The sequence below is a fragment of the Asparagus officinalis genome, chromosome 4 (assembly GCF_001876935.1).
Source record: "Asparagus officinalis chromosome 4, Aspof.V1, whole genome shotgun sequence".
Lineage (NCBI taxonomy): Eukaryota > Viridiplantae > Streptophyta > Magnoliopsida > Asparagales > Asparagaceae > Asparagus > Asparagus officinalis.
In genome coordinates, this window is record NC_033797.1 from 56,560,750 (window position 1) to 56,587,231 (window position 26,482).

General features: G+C 38.2%; 1 protein-coding gene across 10 annotated transcripts; it reads right to left on the bottom strand.

Moving 5' to 3' along the window:
• Positions 15,160 to 23,929, bottom strand: LOC109837501 (probable serine/threonine-protein kinase PIX7). Of its 10 annotated transcripts, none has more exons than XM_020405771.1 (6): positions 23,775 to 23,929; positions 23,636 to 23,695; positions 20,760 to 21,122; positions 19,876 to 20,136; positions 17,231 to 17,353; positions 15,160 to 15,835 (listed from the first exon to the last, which is right to left on the bottom strand). In XM_020405771.1, the coding sequence occupies exons 2-6, from the start codon at positions 23,663 to 23,665 to the stop codon at positions 15,338 to 15,340; spliced, it is 1,275 nt and encodes a 424-aa protein (XP_020261360.1). In that variant the 5' UTR covers positions 23,666 to 23,695; positions 23,775 to 23,929; the 3' UTR covers positions 15,160 to 15,337. The 10 variants fall into 10 exon arrangements, with proteins under 10 accessions (XP_020261360.1, XP_020261366.1, XP_020261365.1 ...); XM_020405777.1 differs by having other exon boundaries at positions 20,760 to 21,177; XM_020405776.1 differs by having other exon boundaries at positions 20,760 to 21,184.

Below are 26,482 nucleotides of genomic sequence, written 5' to 3' on the forward strand. Positions count from 1 at the left end.
AGCTGAATATATAGCTTACAGTATGTCAACTATACATGTTGTCTGGATAAGACGGTTTTTGATTGATCTTGATCTTAATTTGTTGGAAGGACCTATTGATATTTATTATGATAATTAAGCAGCAATTAGCTTAATCAATAGTGGTGCGAATAGCTCCAAAGGAAAATATATTGAGATCCAATATCACTATATTCGAGATATTGTAGAAAAGGAAGAAGTCAAAGTGACTTATATCCCTACTACAAATATGAATGCTGATCCTTTGACAAAAGGAATACCAGCGGAATCTTTTATCAAACATGTAAGTTTGATGAGACTTAGGATAAATAAGTCCAAGTAAAATTTCTTGAATAATAAAATAAGAATTACTCTCTACGGATAGTGGGAGTAATGGTAGGCAGAAATATCTGATCTCACGGATAGTGGGAGGCATATCACTAGGTTGATTTGGTCAAGTGGGAGATGTTAGCTTGACCTGGTCTAAGATGACCAAATCAACGTTCGTTTGAGAAGAACGTGGAGAGAAATTGGGTTTGTTGAGAGAAATTCTCTCAGGAGCGGTTATGAGGGGGGTGGAGATAATGGATTCTGGCTCCTATATAAAGAGGAGTAATCTCCTTGAGAAAAATACAACACAGAAACAAAATCAAACCCTAACCTGTTACCGGAGCCCCCCCCCCCCTCAAAAATCTGTTCTTTCTTGTTCCTTGAGTTCGATCATTTCCTATTGAGTATTTTCCATGTTAAATCTCATGTGATTCTATTTAATGCTTTTGGTGGTTTTCGATGTTTTCGTGAGATCTAAAAATCTCAACAAGTGGTATCAGAGAGGGGTTCGACGGCTCGTGGAGGTTCGAGCGGTGTGCGATTGGTGAAGACATAAGTAGTCGAAGCATGGTGATCGACATCGGGCAAACAAGAAAAAAGGTACTGTAGTGGCAGGGCAGGAATAATGTTCATATGGATGGGGGTTTGGTTAAAAATTATTAAATCAAATTTGACGGTGCAAATTGATTTGTCTTTTGATCGAGGGTTTGATGGCGGATTTTGGTGATTCGGAAGTTGTTCCTAGGGTTTTTCGACATGCTGAGTTCATTTTTTATGTCGGTTCTATCTATTTCAATCTCTACAGTGATTGATTTGAATTTTTATGGTTAAAGGATAATGACTTGTTTGGGTCTGAAGTTTAATATTTCGCTATTTAATGGCAAGACAAATTTTACAGCATGGCAGTATACGGTTCAAGATATTCTTATGCAGTAGGGTATTAATCAAGATTTGAAGAAGAAAAAACCTAAAGGATTGAAGGATGCTGACTCGAGTTCCATACAAAAGAGGGCGGTTAACACAATTTGTTTGACACTTTCCCCCAAAATCAAGTATAATGTTATGCATAAGACTACACCAAGGGGGCTGTGAGAAAAGCTCGAGGTGATTTATGTGTCGAAGTCGATGACCAACCGATTGTATTTCAGGATGGAGCTTTATTCATTAAAGATGGAAGAAGGTACTACAATTTAAGACCACATCAATGCCTTTATCAGCTAGTTTGCCAAATTATAAATATTGATGAGGAGATTAAAGAAGAAAAATAGGTACTACTCCTATTGTATTCCTTACCAAAGTCATACAAATCGTTTGTTCAGACGATAATTACAAGGAAGCAGATTTTGAAGTTCGACGATGTGACAACACTCCTACGTGAGAATGAAAAAATGATGGGAACTAAGAGCACATCATGGTGGAGAGAGTGTACTAGCTTTTAAAGGTTCTAATCGAGGGAGAAGTAAGGGGAGACGTGACAGTTATCGAGGAAGGTCAAAATCTCGGGCCCAAGACGATAACGAAAGGGAGTGCTATTATTGCGGAGAGAATGGTTACATTCAGTTCAGATGTTCCTAGATGTGAGATGATTTGAAGAATATTCGACAGATGAAGCTTCAATAAAATGGGAAGAAGGTGGACACCTCGATAGTTGTGTGATGAAGATGTAGTGATGTTAATGCAGAGTACATGTACTGATGCGAGTAACACTTGGGTGTTAGATTCTGCAGCCTCTATGCACGTTCACAACAAGAAAAATTATTTTGACACATTGAAGACTGATAAAGAATTTGATGACGTGATCGTTGGAAACATCGAGAAGATGAAGGTTGAAGGCGCTGTGAGTGTTCACCTCAAGCTTCACACTGGGAAGGTCAGAATTTTTCGCCATGTGAGATATGTGTCGTCATGTGGTGCTAATTTAATTTCATTGGGTGAGATGGCATCGCGTAGATATAAGTATGTGGGTGAATGAGAGTGGTGCAAAGTGTATAAAGATAGTGATTTGATTTTTTAAGAGAAGAAGAATAGCAAACATATTTAGTATTTAGATGTGCGATCTGTTAATGGTGTAGATGACTCTTCTCAGACTCTTGTCCACAAAGGAGAGGTGAAGAACAAGAAGAAGAGAATGAGTTTTTCTAAATCCGTTGAGACACTTGGAGATTTTTCGTCGAGGGAGGATATGTTGGGTATCGACTCAAACTCCAAGTCTGATGCGGGTTTGAAGGCTAGGCCTAGTCCTAGTAGTATTCTTAGAGGCCATGTTAAATTGGTGGACAAGTCAGTGTTGTCTTTAAATAATGCCTTTTATTCTAGGGTTTTGAGGTAGAGAGAAGGAGAGAGAGACAATATTCTTGTAATCGGGGTTTAATAGAGGGTGTAATCAGGTTCAAGTGTATTATGAGAGAGAGGGTTTGTCAGTCTTTGTCCGTGCAAAAGATTACAATTTAGGGGTGATAGTGGATTGTTTCGATCTCATATATAGTTTTTTTTGAATGTTTTCCACGTTAAATTTCGTGTGATTCTGTTTGCTACGTTTGGTGGTTTTTGGGTGTTTGCGAGACCTGAAAATCCCAACATGAACATCTTGCTGGCATATCCACGAGCATCTCGATAAGCTCTTTGAAAATTATCGTGCCCTCGTGGCACATCCTGTTAGCACCCCTTGACATCCTGCCCTTGGTGAACATCGTGTCGTAACACCTGATTTCCTCCAAAATCCTGCAATCCTTTATTCAATATATATAAGTTCATATTTTGTCTTCTATCATTAAATAAATAAATAATCAGCGTTGTTTCTTAAAGACCATATTTTCCACATTTGACAGATTTCTTAACATTGTCTTGAGTTAAAAACTGTGCTTTACTTTTTTCCTTCTTTTCTTTACTTTTTGTTTATTTATTTATTTATTTTTGTGCTTCCAGAGTTCGTATAGCTTACTAAATGTTTTTTAGTCGCTTCCCAAATGGTTTGTAAAACTTGATCTCCTCAAGCTTGCTCAATCTGTTATGACTTTTCTACAATTACAACCTAATTAAACTCTAGAATTCCCTGAAGGATTTAAGAGCAGTTGGCGTTGGCTTCTCGTGCATTGCCTTCATCTTCGCATCATCATCCAGCACCCCTTCTAGAGAGTCAGTATTGTAAAACTGCACAAACACGTTTAAATACAATTTATAGAAAATTTTGAAATCGAATTTGAATAGATTTAGTAGTAATTTTATAAATACTAATGGCTGAAAAATTACAAAACTAGATTGTTAGGAATATTCAGATGAAAATTTTACGTTGCAGTACAGGACACGCAAATTTTAAACAATTTAAGGCATATAATTACCATGAAAAAAAAAATGACTATTTAGCCTCAAAATAATCAGTGACAGCCGTCGGCTTTCAATTGATATTGGCCTCCTCTCTCTTTCTTTCTTCTACTAACCTGCACTATATAATACATCACATGTACTCTTGCAGTCTATCTTTTAGACTAATTCATGCCTCCTAGGCCATGACAACATCTCATGATATATATGAGTAAGTTACAGATCAAATGTTGTTTTAGGTTAAACACTAATTTCAGATCTGTGCAATGCACGAATTTGTTTTAAAGTATTATTGAAAGTTTAAAGTATTTGAATAATTATCAATAAATTACTTAATTATAAAGCTAAAAAGCTAGTATATACAAATTTTCTAGTTTCAAAAGTAATCTGTCAAATGAGAGATCATGAAGAGCAAAAAGAAAAAAACATCAATCTAAATAGAGGCAACCTAAACCATTTCACATGCAATCCAAACCAGCAAAAAAATAAACCAAAAATAAGAAATAGTTATTCACTTTATAGTGTTCCTAAGGTGACACATGAGATTCAATCTAGGGAAGCGCCTCTTGATCAATGGAAGATTATTCTAGTGGGATAATCCGCTCCATTCATCATAATTTAAATATAGAATCTAGTGATTTTATGTTACATGGAAAACACAGGGCCTTGAAAGTTATGGTGTATTGAGAAAATTTGCAGCAGTAATGGAAGGTTTTAGAAAAATTAAGCACATGAACCGACAACTTAACAGCTTTGAAAGTAGAATCAATGAATGAGCGATAAACCTGTAATTGACAGGTTAAAAAGTGCTGCAATACACATCAAAACAAGAGTCAGTGGTCATGAACAAAATTTAAACGACAGCAAATAATTGTTAGATCTCATTTAGACGAAATGAATTTTTTTCAAAAATTTCTAAAGCATCATACCCATGTCCTTTTTTTTTGGGTCGAGAAAAAGAAACATCCCAGTTAACTCAAGATCACATTCAGTTAAATCATAAACTTCAGGGTTAACTGCGGATAGACCATCTGTGTTGTTATTGTTGCAAATAGACCCCTTGAGGGGATCTTTTTGAATCATTAACCCTTAGGGAAAAAAGAAATTTGATTTTTGCCAAATAGACATACTATGGGTAAAAGAGTCATACAACATTCACTTGAAGGGTCTACCCGCACTTGGGCAGTAGTACGTGGGTCTGTCTGCAATTAACCCTAACTTTAATTAGGCATATAGAGAAGTAAAAGGCATTAGAATGCAATTTTTTCATTGAACTGTTTCCAATTTAATGCTATCGTATATGTTGTTTTTTGTTGGCCCAATAAGTTGGCCCGTTACTCTATAGGCCCAGCTCCCCAAGACTTTTGCCCTAGCCCCTCTTATTTTCTTCTCCTACCCGATATCTCTAAATCCCCTCCGATCTCTGTGATTTGATGGCCGCCGCTTGTGAGCTCCCATCCGTAGGTCGGCTCACTCCTTCGTTTTCTTCCGTTGCCTTTGTGACCTATTAACTTGCTTTGTGCTTGTTAGTAGCTTTGTGATTTTTCCCTTTGAACTCGATGACCGTATGATAGAGTTCGGTCCTTTGTGGGCTTGGTATGCTTGGTGATCTTACCCCGATCTTTGTGATCTGAGTTTACTTTGTGTATTCTCTTTCATTGCTTGTATCTTCTTTGTGATCATACAAGTAATAATTTGGCGATGATGAGTCCTGCAGTTCCGTGTTTTTCCTCTGTGCACTACCTTGGGCCAAAGGTGGAGATTGTTGTTTTTTGTTGGCCCAATAAGTTGGCCCGTTACTCTATAGGCCCAGCTCCCCAAGACTTTTGCCCTAGCCCCTCTTATTTTCTTCTCCTACCCGATATCTCTAAATCCCCTCCGATCTCTGTGATTTGATGGCCGCCGCTTGTGAGCTCCCATCCGTAGGTCGGCTCACTCCTTCGTTTTCTTCCCTAGCTCCTCTCCCTTGTCGGCTGCCCCCATCCCTATATATGGGTAATGGGTTGGTAGTAGCTCTGGAGGGGGATGAAGAGGAAGAAAAGAGACGGTGTCTTGAGATTCAGAGCTAAGTGCTCCTCCCCTTTGTGTGATTAACCTCCTTCTGTGAGCTTTGTGCTCTTTCCCCCTTTGTGCGACCCCTCTTTGTGAGTGACTGGTGAAGGAGATCAGTGAGCTCTCCCCTTTGTGTTCTTGGTGGTGCACTGTGAGTGGAGAACGGGGACTGATTTAGCAGGTTTCTGAGCCAAACGACAACACAGATCCTCAACAGTATATCTAAAATTAAGGTTACTACCAACTGAAAATCCTCACACCAATATTGCGTCTAGTTTCCATGATTACTCACTGATATTGCAAGGAACAATTTAAATAAGGAATTGGAACGTTCATATAGCATGAAAAAAAATCAATTAAATAAATTATAAATAGAAAAAATTCAACCATATTTGGAAGAAAACAAAACTGAGTCGAGATCTTCATGCCTGTCAAACTCTCCGCAGTATAAACTAAAAGCTAGAATGAGGAACCACCACTAATCACTCATAGTACATAAAAGCACAAAGGGAGATAAAGGGGAGCTAGAATTCAAGGGGGGAAACATCTTTTACAGTCTCTTATCTTTTGCCTTTTGTTCTCCTTCTTTTTGTTTGGATCTTCATATTTCTGGATAGCTTATGAGAAATTTCATTTAAGGGAAAATAAGAATATGTTCCAATAACTAATATATTCTCTCAGAATGAAGGTGTCAATCGTGAAGTCTTAGAAATGCAACTGTATGCGAGAGTACAAGACATGTTGGCCTCAATAGGCTTCAGTACTTAGAACTTAAAGAAGGTTAGTGCAAGGGAATAGAGTATATTTGCAAGTAGCAGCAAATAAGATTTTTCCAGCCTTGTCAACAGTGGTCAGTGGTGATAATAGAGACACATTGAAATTGATTATTTTCATTAATTACACAGATGTTATTTCTAAGCTTTGAACTATTGAAGTTGACACAAAAATGACCAATATTTTGGAATTGTTTCGCTAAGCTCTTACGAACACAGGGGCGGTTTCCTGCCGTTTTGCTAAAAATAATCCACCGTATCCAATGTAGATAAAGGTATACAAACAGGATATCGCTGGTAAGCATTCTTTTTATATTCCAGTGAATAAATATGTCATAAATATCCATATTTGTGTTGTGTGCGGCGGAAGCTTCTTATGCAACACGAACAATATTAACTCGAGATAATCCACAACCAATAAGCAAAACACAACCACAGCAAGAATAAACGATTTACGTGGTTCGGCAAGTTGCCTACGTCCACGGAGCAAGGAGGGGGGGAGTTCTTACTATTAGAAATCAGAGAATACAAGTAGAGTTACAAATCTCACCGATCATAACCAAAATAATGCTAGTAATGGGGAATCAAGTAGGAAACAATTCGAAAATGGAATGGGTAGATCTAAGTCCAGGTTTAAAGCTAAAAAATGCTATAATTGTCATGAAACTTGTCACTTTATTAAAGATTGTCCTAAGCCTAAGAAAAATCAGCAAAATGAACATGCTAATATGGCTGTCTGCTCTACCCTAATTAATCAGGTTTAGGGTTATATATCAACTCAAAAACGAACCGGGTCAAAAACCAAAAGCCCAGCCCAATCTAGTTTGCGGTCGACCGCGACGGTCGACCGCGCAGGTTTTGCGGTCGACCGAACCACAAACCCGAGACTTAAATTGATTACAGTCATCCACGGTCGACCGCGACAGTCGACCGCCATCAGCTCCGAATCCTACTGGCCTTCGTGCACGTTCGCGGTCGATCGCGACGGTCGACCGCCAGTCTGTCTGGCTGATTCTTTGCTGTTTCCTGCATTTCTTTAATTCTTCACCTCGACGAATGTTTCCACCAAAACAGAGCCGACACCAAATCATCCAATAGTCCCTCAACAAGTCAGGGAACCAAACTAGAGCTGAAATGCGATCTCCCCCCATCTGAATCAACAGATCAAACCGGCTGCATCTGAAAGACTGCCTACGTATCCTCTTGTCCAAGGAATCAAGCCGAACGTAGTTCACCCAAATGGCCTCCAAAGGCCTGAAGGATGTTCAAAAGCTTCAAACAATGACCAAATTTTACTTCTGAAACAACTTTGGTCAACATATCTGCAGGGTTGTCATTCGTGTGGACCTTCTCCAATATGACGTCTCCATCATCCTGGGCGCTTCTGCTCTCTCAATACGATATTCATTTCATGCCGCAGAAATCAGTCAAGGGACAAGCCATCCGCGATCTCATGGCTAGTCACCTGCTGGGGGTGAAAGCCGATCTTTTCGAAGATCTGCCGGATGAACCTCCCGAAGCCAACATGACTTCGTCCTCCAATAATCCACGCAACCATAAAGCCTCCTTAATAGCTTCAGTTACTGCCATATACTCTGCCTCTATAGTAGAGAGAGCCACTATGGACTGAAGCGTGCATCGCCAACATACAGGTGCACCTGCTAATGTAAAAGCATAACCTGAAGTAGACCGGTGTTTGTCAAGATCTCCAGCATAATCTGAATCCACATATCCAATACAATCCTGCCCATTCTTCTCATCCTTCTAGAATACTAAACCAACATCCATGGTGCCTCGAACATACCATAGAATCCACGTCACGGCCTCCCAATGACCCTTCCCGGGGTCGTACATGTATCTCGATACCATGCTCACGGCCTGTGATAAATCTGACCTCGTACACACCATCACATACATCAAGCTACCTACTGCACTGGCATATGGGACATTCGACATATAATCTCTGTCCTCAACTGAAACAGGTGACATCAACGCTGAAAGCTTGAAGTGGGGAGCTAATGGTGTGCTAATTGCTTTTGCATTGCCGTCAAAGCTGAATTTCTTCAACATCTTCTGCAAGTAGCTCTTCTGTGTAAGTTTCAAACTCCCTTTCACCCTGTCTCTCTCGATCTCCATACCTAATATCTTCTTTGTCTCTCCAAGATCCTTCATCTCAAACTCGGATGACAGCTCATCTTTCAACTTTCGAATAACCGAAGAATTCCTGGAAGCAATAAGCATATCGTCAACATATAAAAGCAAATATATGTGCTCACCATCATGTAGCTTGTGCATATAAACACATGGGTCATATGAGCTCCTTGTGTACCCTCGGCCAATCATAAAACTATCGAATCTCTTATACCACTGTCTTGGTGACTGCTTCAAACCATAAAGAGACTTCTTCAGCTTACAAACAAAATCTTCCTTTCCTACAGCTTTGAATCCCAAGGGTTGTGTCATGTAGATCTCCTCATCTAAATCACCGTGTAGAAAGGTTGTCTTCACATCCATCTGGACCAAATCCAAATCCAACTGTGTCACCAACGCCAATAAAATCTGTATCGACGAATGCTTCACAACGGGTGAAAATACCTCGTTGTAATCAATGCCCTCAAGCTGTGCATATCCTTTGGCAACCAATCTGGCTTTGAACTGAATGTCCCCAATAGAAGATCACTCCTTCTTCGCATATACCTGTTTGCGTCGAAAAACGTTTTCTTCATTGTATAACTCATTACAACTTCGATCGTTACAATAAGTTCAAAAAGATCGGTCTTTTTATAAGACCTTTACACAATGAAAATAAAAGATACAATTCTCGTTCAAACAAAACGCAGAGGACGTTTATCACCCACTGCTTTGCGTGGGATCTTTGCCTATGCCGGGGTTTATCCGTGGATGACCGTCGATCAGATCCGGTTGTTGAAAATTCAACAGAGCTCCGCCTTCGTCGAGGAAGTATTTGATTTGAAGCGCTGAGATCGACCAAGCGAAATCAGTAGCTCTTCTCGAGATCAAGACCAAGCCTGATCTCAAGGAAATAGGGGAAACGGGCGTCGGATCTCTCGAACTCTTCTTCTTTATGCCGAAGAACTCGCCAAGTTCTGTCAACCCTCGCTGAAATTCGTACTCCTTTAACTCCTCAATCCGGCAGCACCTCCTCCTCTTGATAATTAATCCCCCCGTGAAATGAACCCCCGAGCTCGTATTTATAAGCTTCGGTTGGGGTTTTTTGGATAAGAATGAATGATTCGTCCTTATCTTTAGTTAATAACAAATTAACAATGTTTAGGGATGATATCAGATCAGTTTGGATGCTCATAAATGAACAAATCCTGAGAAAAACCGTCAAAAACCGAACAGAGGTCGAAATAGCGCGCGGGGGCGGATCTGACCCGTGCTTGCGCGGGTTGGATGGATCCGACCCGTGCCGGCACGGGTCGGACGGATCCGACCCACGCCGGCGCGGGTCGGTTGTGTCCGACCCGCGCCAGCGCGGGTCGGATCATTCCGACCCGCGCGGGCGCGGGTCGGTTTGGTCCGTCCCGTGCGGCGCGTTGGGATTTCTGGTTTCGCTTATTTCTTGTGTTTTTCGGTTCTTCCGGGATTTGTATTCTCCACCATTTTACGTATTTGATCGTTTGTCTTGTTGATTCGTACGCTACACGCGAGTTGACCAATGCGCGCGTGTTGAACGACGCGAGAGAGCTGATAGACGCACGCGAACTGATTGATGTGCGCGAGTTGAATGATACTCGCGTGCTAACTGACTGTTGGGCGCGTTTGGACGCTTTGAGTTGATTGATGCGTGCGGGCCACTTGGCGTTTACCGTTGTGGTGGTTCGTTGTCGTGTCATCAACGGTTCGCCGATTCGCTTCATGCGCTTGTCGGCGTCGGATAATCCTCTTCGACTCGGATAATAACGTTCATCGCCTTCTCTTTGTCTTGAGCTGTATTCGGGGACCTATAGGCAATTTTTGACGCCTACAATACCCACTTGCAACTAATAGCTTTCTTACCTTTGGGTAGATGTGCAACTGTCCAAGTGTTGTTCTTCTGAAGAGACCGCATCTCCTCCTTCATAGCGTCCCTCCACCTGATCGAATCGGGGCTAGACTCTGCCTCGCTGAATGTGGCTGGAACCATATCATCAACGACCTCTACTGATAATGCATATGAGACCATGACATCATTATACCTAGTTGGCTGACGAATCTCTCTCCTCGGTCTATCTGCTACAATGGACCCCTGAACATGACCATGTTCCTGAGTCCCATAATCTACTGTATCCTCTATCTGCCCGGCTGTCATCTCATCTCCTCCCAGTGTCACCTCTGTAGGAGCCTCAATGGATACAATGCTCTCTGGAGTGAGTGGAGTCACATCATCCTCCACCTACTGCGATATCTCTCCTGTCTGATCTCCCTCCACCTGCTGAGGGGCTCGAGGCCTCATCATGTATGTCTCGTCAAATGTGACATCTCTGCTAATAACTATCTTCTTATCCTGTGGATCCCATAACTTGAAGCATTTTACTCTATCTCTAAATCCCACAAAAACTGCTTTCCTCGCTCTCGGATTTAATTTACCATCACTGACATGATAATAAGCTGGACACCTGAATATCTGAAGCGACTCATGGTCACTAGCCACCGAACCAAACCAACGCTCCAATGTAGTCTTCCCGTCTATCGCAGTGCACGGCAACCTGTTCACGAGATGGCTCGCATAAACTAACGCCTCGGCCCAAAAGGATCTAGGCAATCCACTCTGTGTCATCATACATCGCACCTTCTCCAGCAAGGTACAGTTCAATCTCTCAGCCACCCCGTTCTGTTGCGGTTTCTCTCGAACTGTGAAGTGTCTTCTAATACCGTGATCCCTACAAAACTGTAAAAACGGATCACTCTTGTACTCTTCACCGTTATCTGAACGTAGATTCTTCACCTTTCTACCTGTCTGCAGCTCCACTTTTTTCTTCTACTCCACAAAAATATCCAGGACCTGATGTTTATGCTTCATAGGGTATACCCAATTCCTTCTGGAATAGTCATCAATAAAAGTGATAAAATAGTTGGCCCCACCAAGAGATGTGTTCTTGGAAGAACCCCAAACATATGTGTGAATGTAATCCAATGTACCTCGGGTGTTGTGAACAGTGGTGCCAAACTTCACTCTAGTCTTCTTCCCAAGTACACAGTGCTCACACAGCTCCATATTGCAGGTCTTAGCACCTTTCAATAGCCCATGTTTTGCCAATGACTGTAGGAACTTATCACCTGTGTGTCCAAGTCTCATGTGCTATAAGGTGCTAGTGTCCTCCTCTATAGTGATAGAAGCTGCCAGACCCCTTGTAACTGTCTTGCCCTTCAAGTAGTATAGGTTGTTTTCCCTGACACCTCGCATCACCACCATAGAACCCTTTGTGACCTTCACTGTAGCATCCTCTAAGATCACTCAATATCCAGCTGCTTCCAAAATCTCAAGAGAAATGATGTTCTTCGTTAACTACGGTACGTACCTCACTTCCTTCAACTCCCTCACTACACCATCATGCATCCTAATCTGGACTGAACCAATACCACCAATAGGACATACGTGGTCATTTCCCATAAGCACGACATCCGCTCTTTCCAGCTCCTCAAAGCTAGAGAACCACTCCCTCTTAGGGCAGATGTGATATGTAGCTCCCGAATCCATCATCCACTCCGTGGAATCCGCATAGCAAACCGACGGTAACGCAGGGCATGAATAGCCTGAAGAATCTGAATCTGAATGCTCACCAATAGCTTTTGCAACATTCACTTCTAAAGCTTGTGCAACTTTTTCCTTATTCTTCCCGGTTTTTTCTTTCCATTGTGGGCAGTCAATCTTCCAAAAACCTTCTTCTTTACAATACCGATATTGATTTCTACCAACACTCTTATAGGCACTCATATTCCTTGACTTTGAGCGGTTGAACTGGCGACGGTTTGGATCTCGACCTCGAACTGCTAGTGCATCTCCCGATGCCTTCTCGGAGGGTTCACCATCACTCTTCCTTAACTCATAGTTCACCAAAGCTAAGGTCACCTCCTTATAGCTGATTGTAGTTCTTCCATTGATCATAGTGAGAACGAACGTACCATAATCATCTTCGGGTAACGAACACAGAAGTAGCATCGTCTTGTCTTCATCCTCAACTATAATGTCCACATTGGCCATATCTGAAAATAGCTTAGTGAAGTTGTTGACATGCTCCCTGATGGAAACTCCCCTCTTTATCTTGAACTGGTAAAATCTCTTCTTCAAGTGAAGCCGATTCTCAATGCTCTTCGTAAGATATTTCTCATTGAGTGTTTCCCACATCTTCTTCGCCGACGTCTCGTTCATAACATCATAAATAAGATCCGGCGTCAAGCATGACCTAATAACATCACAAGCTCTACTGTTCATCTTCCTCCAAACCTTATCCTCTATATCTGTGGGTTTCTCTTTTAACTCAAGAGTCTCCTCCAAATTCTGTGCATCCAAAGCATCCATCACCTGACACCTCCACAATCTGAAATTGATCTTGCCGTCGAACTTCGGAACATCAATCTTCGTGTTGTTGATGCTCAGACTCTGTATCGCCTTTGTAAGAGACGAACCTGATGTGTTTGCTTCTCCCATGTTGTCAATCTAGCTCTGATACCAATTGTTGTGCGCGGCGAAAGTTTATTATGCAACACGAACAATAACTCGAGATAAACCACAACCAATAAGCAAAACACAAGCACAACAAGAACAAACGATTTACGTGGTTCGGCAAGTTACCTACGTCCACGGAGCAATGAGGGGGGGGGGGGTTCTTACTATTAGAAATCAGAGAATACAAGTAGAGGTACAAATCTCACCGATCAAACCCTAAAACAAAGCTCTAGATCTCTCACAACTCTCTCACAATTGGATGCAATAATTCTCTCTCAAAGACTGCTCAAAATCGTCCTTGCTCTGCCCTAATTAATCAGGTTTAGGGTTATATATCAACTCAAAAACGAACCGGGTCAAAAACCAAAAGCCCAGCCCAATCCAGTTTGCGGTCGACCGTGACGGTCGACCGAACCACAAACCCGAGACTTAAATCGATTACAGTCATCCGCGGTCGACCGCGACGGTCGACCGCTAGTCTGTCTGGCTGATTCTTTGTTGTTTCCTGCATTTCTTCAATTTGATGAGGTATGACTGTGATGGACTCGTGTACATGTAAAAACTCAAATATGAATATAAATATTAGAATGTCTATGTAGATCAAACCGTTGAAATTATAATGATTTAAGACCCAGTGAGTTTGAAGTTGAATTTGATGATCTAAAGATGCAGTTCAAGGTTTTTAGACTTGTTTCCGTTGATTTATGCAGTTGAATCGTACTCCGAGAACACCATACCAAACGATAAATATGCTTAACTAAGATGAAATGCAATAATTCTCAGTCTCTAACGGTTAATGTCGTGAAAGCAATCAACAACCCTCATTTTCCTCCTCCAACTTGATACAGATAATCAAAGGCAATGGTATGAAGTCTCTCTCTATATATGGCGTCAATTAAAATTCTACAAACAGTTATTCACATTGAGCTATAGTTTGAAATTTGTGGATATATACTATGACCTGCAGAAGAAAGAAGAAGAATGATGTCTGACAGTGAAGCTCTTTTTTATTTGATGACATGTCCTGTTAACTAAGGAAACAGGTTCATAATTGAGTGCCATAATGTTATATGAGTTGCATATAAGTTGTGCATATTAGGTGTTGGTCAATTTCAGTGAGATCTGAAGAAGAAAGAAGATAACAAAAGTTCCTTAGATGATAACTGTGGTCATCAAAGTCTGATTCTAGATGCATAATTTCTTACAATTGCATTCTCTTTTCAGCATTGACATGTTTCTGGAATTGGATAATTGCTGATACATGGAATAAACCATGCTAGCGATCGCAACTTAATCAAAGAACCAGGAAACCACTAACTACACAGAAAGGACTACAGTTAATTAGAGACTGAAAACAAATGCATGACCGATACAATTGTTCTGGCATCAAAATGAAGAAATTTTATGCATCAAGGCATACAAAGTTTCATGTGAGATCAATTCTCTATTAGCACCAACCGAAGATGTTCCCAGGTCACAAGTATGAAATCATGCTAGATTCATTAGATATATTAGGCTTCAAGATCATAATCTAGTTGTAGCGATATAAATTGTACCGACCATTACCTAATTCGTCCTACAAGAAACATAACAATAGATCGATGTCTAATTCGTCCTACAAGAAGCATAACAATAGATCGATGTCGAGAAAGAAATATGTAATCTGAAAGGTATAGACCACAACCTTAAAAAGAAAATTTACTTAAACAAAGAGATGTAATGGAAGCTCAATTTTTCACTAGACCTTGAAGTACTTTATAATATATATAGATCTCCGCAAATAATTTATCATCGCCGTCAAAGCAGATTACAAATGGGATTTTGTTATATAAAAAAGCCAATAACACAATGCCGCCTCTGTTCTATTTGAACAATCATTAGCTAAGATATTAGAAATATGGATTACCTGTTTACTAATCAGAAGCTACCGCCGAAAATTAAATTGTGCAAAGAGAGCATCAAAGCCTCCCAACGTCGACCGAAGTGAAATTCTGAATTAGTAACAAACCAACAAAGCAGGATGATTAACTTTATTAATATGTAATAAGCATAAAAGTTTATAGGATGTAAGTTGACGAGGAAAAGCAAGGACACTTCCATTTACAGGCTCTACTATTACACTCTCAGTTGTATACATATTTCACTTTTTCTCTTTTTTTTTTTCTTTTTTTGGCCCCGTTTACCCTCTCCATCAATGTGTCTTTATAAGCTTCGGCGTCCACCCCCATAACGCAAAATCCCCAGTCCTTCTCTTCAACTTAAACCCTTTCTTTTCCTTCGAATTCACTTCCTCCGTCACGTTACTCCTCAACGGACTTTGTGGGCATCCAATCTCCTCGTTTTCCACAATGCTTTGTATAATTTCAAGAACCTCGCTCATCTTAGGCCTAGACTTGGGCTGACGAAGCAAACATCTATTAGCTACAGCAGCGAGCTTCATCGCAGACTTCACAGAGCAATGTCCTGCTAACCTTTGGTCCATGATCGTAGGAAACTTCTTAGGATCGGATATGTAGGGTTTGACCCACTCCAATAGCTTTTGCTCGCTCTTTGGTCGGTTTCTGTCCATTGGTCTTCGGCCTGTGATGAGCTCGTAGAGGACAACACCATAGCTCCAAATGTCACTCTTTGAAGTGAGGCGGCCCGTTAGCATGTACTCTGGAGCTGCATAGCCAGCGGTTCCCACGACCTGTGTTGATGAAGTTTACAGAGGGTTAAATCTCGTGTTTAAGCACCATCACCCAACTATGGATAGACCCTTTGTAGTTCTATTCGTGTAGACAGACCACGTGTATTATGGCTAAACTGCGGGTTTTCTTTTTGTTTTTTTTTTGTTTTTGTTTGACTCTTTTACCCTCATGAGGTCTATTTGTCCTCCAACAACAACAGGAGGAAGGGGAACAAAAAAACCTTCTCCGTGGGTTAAAAAGTCAAAAAAGAATTCCACTCAGGGGGTCCATCGGCAGCAATGGAACTGGGTCTATCCACAATTAACCACAAACAAATGATGCGTCGTAGTTCAGACATCTTATAATCTACTGATAAAACTAGTTTCATAATCCCTGCATTTACAAACCCAATTTCATAATGAATAGTATACAAAATAAATTCTGCACTTTGTAATGAAAGGTGTACATAAGAAATGCGACAAGTAATATTTGCGGCCCGAACCATGGATAACTATCTAGCAGCACTGATCAATGATCAGCAACTAAACTTCCCAATTTCCCTCATTTGTTCCCGAACTTGCACAAACTGTCCTTATCAATGCTATAAATATGCAACCTATATCAAGAAATGCAACAGCTTTACACATTTCACAATTAAGATTGTATGACTACGAGCATTTCTCACCAAAAAAAAAAAATTAAACAAGCTTTTTGTTAAAAAAACACACGAGCATGCTTACAGACAAACATACATACAATACAATGAACCATCTCGACTGTGACAACCTAAGAATTCCGAAATCTCCACTACAAAAAACAAGGGTTTACTGCGGATAGACCCTCTGTAATATCGCACAATTGCCGATAGACCTCCTATAGCCTATTGTTGCAGATTGATCCTTTGAGTGAACCTCTTTTTTATTGTTTTACACTTAGAGGAAGAGAAAATTATTTTTTGACGAATAGACCTGATGGTAAAATTGAAGATAGACCCCTTGAGTGAACCTCTTCTTTAATCTTTTAAGAGGAAGAGAAAATTATTTTTTGATGAATAGACCTGATGGTAAAAGAGTTAAAGATTTCATTCAGAGGGTTTTTTACGATTGGATGACAGTGGTGTCTATCCGCAACAATAGGACTACAGTGCAGTGGTCTATCTACAATTGGGCGATAGTACAGGGGATATATCTGCAATTAACTCAAAAAACAATAATACCAGCTTCATAGCCTAGGGCTAGACAGCACAATGAAACATAGCAGGCATCAAGAAGAGCATGCGCACAAAAAAAAAAGAAAGAAAGAAAAGAAAGGCAAAATTATTCTCACGTTTCAAAGCATTTTAAAACAAAAGGCAGAAGAAACAAATGAAACACAGCTCAGAAGAAGGAACAAAAGCAATGTCTGGTTATACATACTGCTGTTGAAACATGACTTAGCCCTTCGGCTGGTCCCTCTCGAGCCAATCCAAAGTCTGACAATTTTGCGTTCCAATTCTCATCCAACAAAATGTTTGATGTCTTCAGATCTCGAAAAATAATCTGTGTATATGTATATGCCAGTATTAAAGTTATTATAATGCATCATCAATAATGGCATGTAATTTGAAAATAATATGCAACTGTTTGTGATCATAAGTATCAAATAGATATTACAGATATAGAGTAAGAACTTACTGAAAGGAGTCTTACATACTTAGTACCTAAATATGCATGAATTAACATATATTATGCATTGCTTGGAATAGATTTTGACACCTTGTGGCACTCCTGAAATACATTTGACAATAAAAGACACATCTCCAGATTTCAAGCTAGCCCAGGTTGGAACATGTGGGGTTCCCTGTCAAGTTGAAGCTGCCAGGTTATCACAAAATTGCATTGATCAGAATGTTAATGCCCTGAAGCAGGACCACTTCTCAATCCCTACCTTAACTATTTAGATTAACTAAGTGTATGTTTTAAACATTTATGAGTCCCCAGATCATCTCTCATCCCTCTGTGTGTGCCAGTGCATGATACATGACATGGATGCACACATATATGTTCTTCAATATACTTAAGTAGGCTTTTCTTTTTGTAATGACCATTCATTTGTAATTATACTGTTTCTACATTACATTAAAAAATTGAGTTAATATCAAATAACAATACAAGCTAGTTTAGGAGTACATATATTTCTCAGGAAAAACAAAAAGTTATTGGAACTTACGATCTGTTGGAACACAGAAAGTGGAGCCACAGATATGGAAAACTGAGGAAACTGAGGTCCACCATAGGCAAAAGAGAGAGCGTACAAAAGAAACCCTTTATATTGAAGAAACAATGCTCCAGATATTCATTATATCCTGCTTATAGTACTCATCCGCAATAATACATTCCTGAATGTCCATAGGTAAAGAAATATAAAGTTCTTCCAAATACATGGACTTCTTACAGCTTACACTTGTGACTTCAATGATGGTTTCAACGAGAAGATTGATAAGTTGACTAAGAAATGAAGAATGGATATGTCAATTGCCAGTAGAAACAAGGAGTGAACAGGTAGATCGATTATATTGTAATTAGATGTTGGATTCAAATTATGACATCCAGCCCCCTCCAACTTGTCTGGTTTTCACACTAATAATTAATTCAGCATGAAAAATACTACACACACTCATAGTTCGTTTCCATGGCATATAAGTTTGTCACTAATTAAATTAGTTTATTGGACTAGATAGGGGAGGAACTCAAATGGAGCAGTAAAAGAGTAATACAGATAACTGGAATTATATGCATGCCCAAGCATCCGGTAGAAAGAAAGTACTAGTTTGGTTTCTGATAAAATCTTATCAAATACAGATCACCTATGACAATATGTTGGTAGCAAGTACTCCAAGACAGTAAATACATGAAATTTTAATTGATTAGTAATAGTAGTGTGCATAGCAAATAATATATTGGACGCATAGCTTTAAACTCTTGCATGCTTTTGTTATATAAACATCCCAAATCTTGAATAAGTCACAAATTCTGTTATTAGACTGAATAACCAACAATAAATTGTTGAAGCAGATAGAATTTCCATATAATTTTCTAATATAGTAATTTTTCCTTTTATATCAATTGTTAAAGAGAAATGACAAGTATCAAATATAACATGCAAATTTAGATATAGAAAGGGAAAAAAATAAAAAACCCTCTATTCGATGAGTATTTCTTTGTACTAATTGTTATATCATAGAAATGGCTAAGTATTAATCCTCTATGAGGAGTCGACACATGTCCCTCATTAACTAAACACTAGATCAGTGTCACCCTATGCGGAACGACTCGAACGGCTTCAACACTCGACCCTTCCCAAGAAGGGCCGAGTCGAAGATGTCCTCACTCGAAACTCACCATTTGAGACAATCTAACTCCTCACTCTACAAGGGCAGGTCGAGAACTTCTGAAAGCTGAGTAAAAATGCGGTACTTATCTGCCCGCATGCAAGACAAAAATGAAAGACATCACTTGTCGATCCTCTCAAGGAAGACGAGTAGAAAGGCGATTTATCCTCAAGCCCCATACCGAGCTGATTGTCATTGCATAATCAGAGTCATCATTGCTCCATCCCGAAAGTCTCTATGACTCATTGGACTCATCAGCGTCACGCACACTCAGTCATCATCACAGTAAACGCCTGGATGACTCATCCCCTATAGCTGACGCCTGCAAAGTAACTGCAGACTTAGTCGTCTACTTGAACTCGATCGAAATTACAAGTCTACTCCTCGGATCTGCTATAAAGGGAAACCGTTGTCTACTGCTTAGGGTAAGCTGACTCTAATTGAAAAACATCATACATTCACTCTCTTTCTTCTCCGCTCAAGCTTAGCACTAACTTGATCATCGAAGGAATCACCGGAGATCCTAACTCTGACCCTGTCACGTGTTGTTCATGTGCAGTATTAGATTCTCTGCTCAAGAACAATCCGTTTGAAGAAGATTGAGGGACTCTGATATCTTATAGCATCCTACTTAACTCTCTGTTAGATAACATACATCAACACTAATGAAATGGAAAGTCAAGTAAATACCTGAAAATCCATGCCTTCATGCAAATATGTCAAGCCACGAGCAGCATCAAGAGCTACCCTCAATCTCATATCCCATGAAAGAGGTTTGTTCATTCTATTTGATAAATGATCTTCTACGCTTCTATTAGGCATATATTCGTAAACAAGAAGCCGTTGTGGTCCTCTTTCATCATCTTCAGCACAATAGCCCACTAACTTTACGAGATTATGATGCTCAACAACCCCAAGAACATTTACTTCTGTCAACCATTCCTTATGCCCCTGATATCATAAAATGAAAAATAAAACAATCTCATAAGAGCTACTCAATTTTCTTCCGTTAGTGCATCAGTAAAACTAGCATAGACACACTAGAATAAAACATATTCTGAAGTGGAAGAATAAAGTTACAGCCACGCCATTAGTATATTAGCACGCCAAATCTGTGATTAGACTGTTTTGTAACCAAGATAAAGATTTATATGGTCAAAAAAATAAATTATTGGAAGCAAAATATGAACGTGCTGAAAGATCCTTTGCTACCAAGTTATTATGAAGCCGGCCTAGAATTTTTTTCATCTAGAGTAATCAAAAACTGAAGGGACTCAAACAATACATCAAATCAAGAACAGTTAACAGTAAATGGAACAAGAAGAAACTTGCTCCAACCACTACTAGTGAACAAGTAAAATGCACAAAATAACTTGAGTTATTAAAACAAATTTTTGTTCCCAAGCTAATGGCAATCACTAATGAGCTAGAGCAGTTAGAGTACTAAATAGAATGATGAACAAGTGCCAATGTGAAACCAAGATAACAATAGGAGCAATTTGGTTCTCCTTGTCATTTTCTAGTGATAATCAACATTAGCAATGCCTACAAAATAATTTAAAAAGAAATTTTACCTGCAGCCCTTTTCGGTTGAGCTGTTTAATTGCAATCTCGATCTTTCTACTTGGATCCTCTGAAATCCTAATCATTCCCCTATAAACACATCCAAATCCACCTTCTCCAATCATGAGGGCACGGCTAAAATTCCTTGTAGCATTCTTGAGCTCTGAAAAAGTGAATATCCTAAGATTGTTTGACCTCTGAGAGAAACTAAGGAAAGGAGACCTCCCTATAGATTCACTGCTCATGTCTGAAACATTTCGGGAGTTGAACTCTGAACTCGATCTCTTTGTATCACGGCTTGATGTTGTGCTACCAGACTGAGTGGATTTGGACTTCTTAGAGTTGTGTAGTGCCTTCTTTTCTCCATTTGAGAACTGAAAACAGCCCATAGCCCCAGTTAGGCGAGCTTCTTATGCTAACCTCTGCACACTGAAAACTAGACAAGGATGAAGTTTCACGGCTAGGAATCTTTGAAACTACAAATAATAACAAAAACATGTATCAATTTGGAGATATATATTTTTAATAATACAGATATTGTGGGAGAGAATAAAAGTTTTTCCATTAAGGAGCTTTTTTGGGCAACATAACTTAAAATTTCACAAAATTCTAAACTCTCAAATTGGGATATGTATTCTGATTTCGCTAATATATATAGATACACGCGCGCGTGCATGAACACAACCTCTCACACACACAGGGTGTAACTAAGTTAGTTATACACAGTTATAAAAATATATCTTTGTCCATGTATATTGTAAATCCAAACCATTCATTGTTATCTACATGTCATCAAATGTATGTGGATCAAAATTCACGTGGATTAGAATTTTCTATCCTATAGTTCAAGCAACTCAAAATAATTGACATCTTGGACTGTTATCGTTCATTTCTAAGTCATTAGATGTATAAATTAGAAATATCTAATCTATGTGATTTTTTTCTCTTTGAAGTTTTGAGTTCATAGATCAAAATGAACAATGTCGACACACACGCACGCATGCACGCACACGCGCGCGCGCGCACACACACACACAAATATATATATATATATATTATCTATATCTAGAAAAAACTATAATGTTTAAAAAAATTTAATCAATGTTTTATCCATGTGCAAAAGGGACAGCTATTAAGCTGTCTAAAAGATCAATATATTAAACTTGCTTGATTCTCATTCTAGAAGATTCCAAAAGTATATGAAAATTTTATCATGCACATTTGATAATGTTTTTAACAAGATGTACGGTGCCGATCATGAATATGATGAGTCGATTAGTATAGCTCACGATAAGATTTGAGCTCACTAGCTCACAGTATCATTACTCTACATATTTGTATATGTAATATATATATATATATATATATGAAAAAAATGAGTATGCTTGGTACTAAGCACAAATTTTGTGCTTGATAGTGAGGTGTCCTATTCCCACCCACTTATTCCAATTCTCAACCACTCCCTAACCCATGTGAATGTGAACCCCGATTTCAATGAGTAGAGGGGAATATACCACCTCACTACCAAGCAGAAAAACTTGTGCTTGGTACCAAGCATACTTATTTTTCTCATATGAGAATATATATATATATATATATATATACACACACACACACACACATACATACATACATGTGGGTGTGTACATACATGTATATATACATATATACACATATATATGTCTATATATATATATATATATATATATATATATATATATATATATATATATATATAGACATATACATATATAGACACATACACAAATACATACTAGTATTAAGCCCGCGTGTTGATATGAGTATTATTTACTGAATTATATCTGCCACCAAATTTATAATATGATTTATATATTTATAAAAACTCCAGCAATAATTTTTTTACTGATATTTATAGAGTGAATTTCCAAACTAGTTAACAAAATAATATACAAATTAGCAAGTTTTATCAATTTTCTATAATATAGCCAGAAAAGGTTTAAATTTGTGAAATATCTGATAAAGGTTAAATTCATCATTTGCAAGAACAAAAATAAAAAAAAGATATGAACAATATTTACAGGAAAAAATCATTACTGCTCAAACCATATGTCTACGGTTGATGATATTATTGTACTATGAACAGTAATTTTTAGGCCTGGATCGTGTCGTAGCAAGAATAGTGTGAACAGTAATTTTATATTTTGAACCATGTTGTAGCTAGAATAGTGTTTATTGTAGCATTAATAGAAATTTTGATGTTTAAGGCTGATGATATTATTGTAGTATGAACAGTAATTCTTAAATGACATGGATCATGCTATAGCAAGAATAGTGTGAACTGTAATTTTTATAATGTGAATAATATTGTAGCAAGAATAGTGTTTACTGTAGTATTAATAGTAATTTTGATGTTTTTCTTTTAAGTTAGAAGTGGTATATATACACATATATACCCTTGATACCAAGAACAAAATTGGTCCTTTGTAGTGAGGTGCTCAAGGTACACTTGGAAAATATCCACCTTTATTTAAGGCTAACATATGGCTAATAATCCCATACAAAGTCAAAGTTGTATACACTGAGCAACCCAAAATCCACGGCTTCCTTTTCTCAAAAATAGGAATACTAAACACATCGGGCGACACAAGCCATAATTTCTCAAAAACAAAGAAACATACCTAAATCAAGAGAAGAAATTGAGGTTTATAAATCCATTAATACTAATTAATGCTAACACTAACAAAACGCTAAGAATCCCTTACGAAATCCAAACTTTCTGTGTGCTCAATCTTAATATTATTTATGACTTTCTTTAATTGAAAAAATTCACAAGACGAGCCAAACCATCTATTCCATATGCATGGATAAAACAAAAATAAAAGGAAAAACAAAAATAGTCATCAACCTTCGACCAATTCTCAAAAAGAAATCCCATTACTACGTACTCCAACGCAACAAAAATCTCCTACAACAACAGAATTATATCATTCAAGCAATCCCAACAGAACCCATCAAAAATTCAAAAGAAATGATCAGAATAATACCTTTGTTTTCAGCAGAAGAAAAGAATAGCTGCTGCTTCTAGGATTTTTGTGTGAGAATTAAGAAGAGAAGAATGTTTAGAAATAGAAAAATGGGGAAAATAAATAAATAATACGACGTTAAATGACGTGTGAACGAGGACCAGGGCTCATAGTAAGTCAAAGGGGACGGACAGCTTAACTTGTAGTTTCACGCTTTCTAGTTCACCCACCAAAGGTACAACTCATCCTTTTCACAATTTATTATTATTAATTATTAACTCTGTAGGGAACAAATGTCAACCCATAAAAATCCCTCTATTTGTAGAATTTCATTTCTAGCCCTTTTGTCACTTAATGTTGCTTTTATCTTTACTTTCGCATTTTTCACTTGCTCTTTTTCCCCTTTTATGCGACTTCTTTAGATTGAAAAAGTTTCTCATAACGTTTTCCCTTTTAGAATATAAACGTACTTCTCTTGATTCTCTCGCAACTGGAGTTTAATTTGATACTAGTGTTGATTAATAATTATGTTTTACTCATTTTTTGTTTTAGGAAAATCAAATATTAACTTAGTATAGCTCCAGTATCCTAAACATGTTTCACGTCATCAATTAGATGGAAAACATGAAACCCACTATATTGCATGATGCGTGAAGACTTTTAGTTTCTTTGATCGCGGACATCTTTCCATGATCAATTTATATTCAATACTTAAAATATCATGTATATTATTTTGATTGCACATGAATATGCGCATGGCTTAAATTTTACTATGGATGAATAAGAAAAGAAAAAAAAGTAAATCATGAAGACCTATATTTTCAGAAAAGATAATATACTTTAAACCTCATGCTACCTATGTATTGTTTGAAACAAATATGTGTTAAGTCCTTACTTTTAACTTGCTAAAAAGATCATGAGTCATCAATGATCTTGCAGTTACGTTTACAGTGATGCAAAGTTACTTTGAGATTTATAGTTCAGTTATAATTATTATATATTTTCATACTCAACAAAAACGTGTTGATAGATCTGAGATACAAGCCTAGAGAGAGCGTGAATAGGATTGTCTACTGTTTTTTAAGTTATCACATCATATGCAACGGAAATCAAATGATAAATAAGCAATAAAACAATCACAAAAGAAACGATCAAATAAGCAATAAAACAATCACAAAAGAAACGATCATAGCTTGCAAGATTTCTGTAGTGGTTCGAATACATCCTACATTCACCGTTCCTTCTTGCGAATAGACTTCCTTACTATGAAAGACTTCTCCTGAACCATAAAGCTGTTTCAATAGGTGTACAAGACCGTGCCCTAGTGTATCTCAAACTAATCGTCTAACATAACTCCTTACAGTGAGTAGCTCTAGCCCTAGCTAGTTTTCAACCGTCAATTAAACTATTTTGAGTACATTGTAAAAGAAGATGAGTTTGAAATAAATAATAAAAATCTTTTACACTCAATCAAAAAACTCTTACAGCACTTTTTTATTAAGATCAAACTAAGAAGATTTAAGTGAAGATCTAGAAGCTTGATGCAAACTTTGAGATCCTAGGGTGGCTCTTCTCGCTGTAGATTGATCAGATGATGATGTGCAAGGTGAGTGAACGATCGACGAGGCTCTAGGGAATCAAACGACTTATCCTTTGATGAATTGAATTCTGAAATCTGTAATCAACCAATCAACCATCAATGGTAGCTCTCGACCATCAATGGTTACATAGCGATGGTCGATAACCTCGTCGATGATTTGAACTTCTCTGGAGTTTTGCATCATCAGTAGTTAATAACACCACCGACGGCCCATATGAGTTCATCGATCATCAATATTGAACCATTGATGGTTCAAGTCCTGAAATTAGTTTTTGATCTGATTTTCGATAGTTTTCGCCTCGTTGTTTCATACATGTATACTGCTATACTAGATCATCTCAAACACAAGGTGTTGTTTATAAGATTTCAGGAGGCTAATTTTTAAGCTTTTCATAGGAATTTTTTTAATCATTGGATTTTCTAGGAGTTGTTTATAATTTTAGGATTTCAAAAGGAATAGTTTACAATTTTCTAACTTTTACAACGCTGCTTGTAATCTTCAGATTTTTTAGGGGCTTATTTATAATTTATAGATCCTAAGGGGTTATTTGTAAATTTTATAGAATTTTAGATTTATTGGGAGGTTGTTTCTAATTTTTCGATATCAATGGGGTTGTCAAATATTGCATAAATAGACTCTATCGTTTAGTCCAACATCGGGTAGAGTAATAGAACAATACTACCCACATTGTATATATAGACTACAATACCAATAAATACAAATATCTTTTTTCTCTTGATTTACTCTGTTTTTAACATTGTATCAGAGCCATTTAATCAATTCCCTCCTCAAATCCTAATCCCACAAATCTAATCCGCACCATCGTGCATTAAATCTGCACCAACGTGCATCAGATCTACACTAACGTGCACCAGATCTGCACACCACTGTGCACCAGATCTGCACCAAAGCTCGATCAACAAAGCCAAAACCGCAACACATGCACCAGATCTTCATAGATCTTATGTCAATCACTTGGCCCATCAACCAGATCTTCATAGATCTTGCTCCAATCACTTGGTCACTTAGATGAAGCTCCGACCAAAGTTTGAATCCGTTCACAGCCAACTCATCCACCGATCACCACGCACTCTTGAAACAACTGTCATAGAATTACAGGCTGAAGAA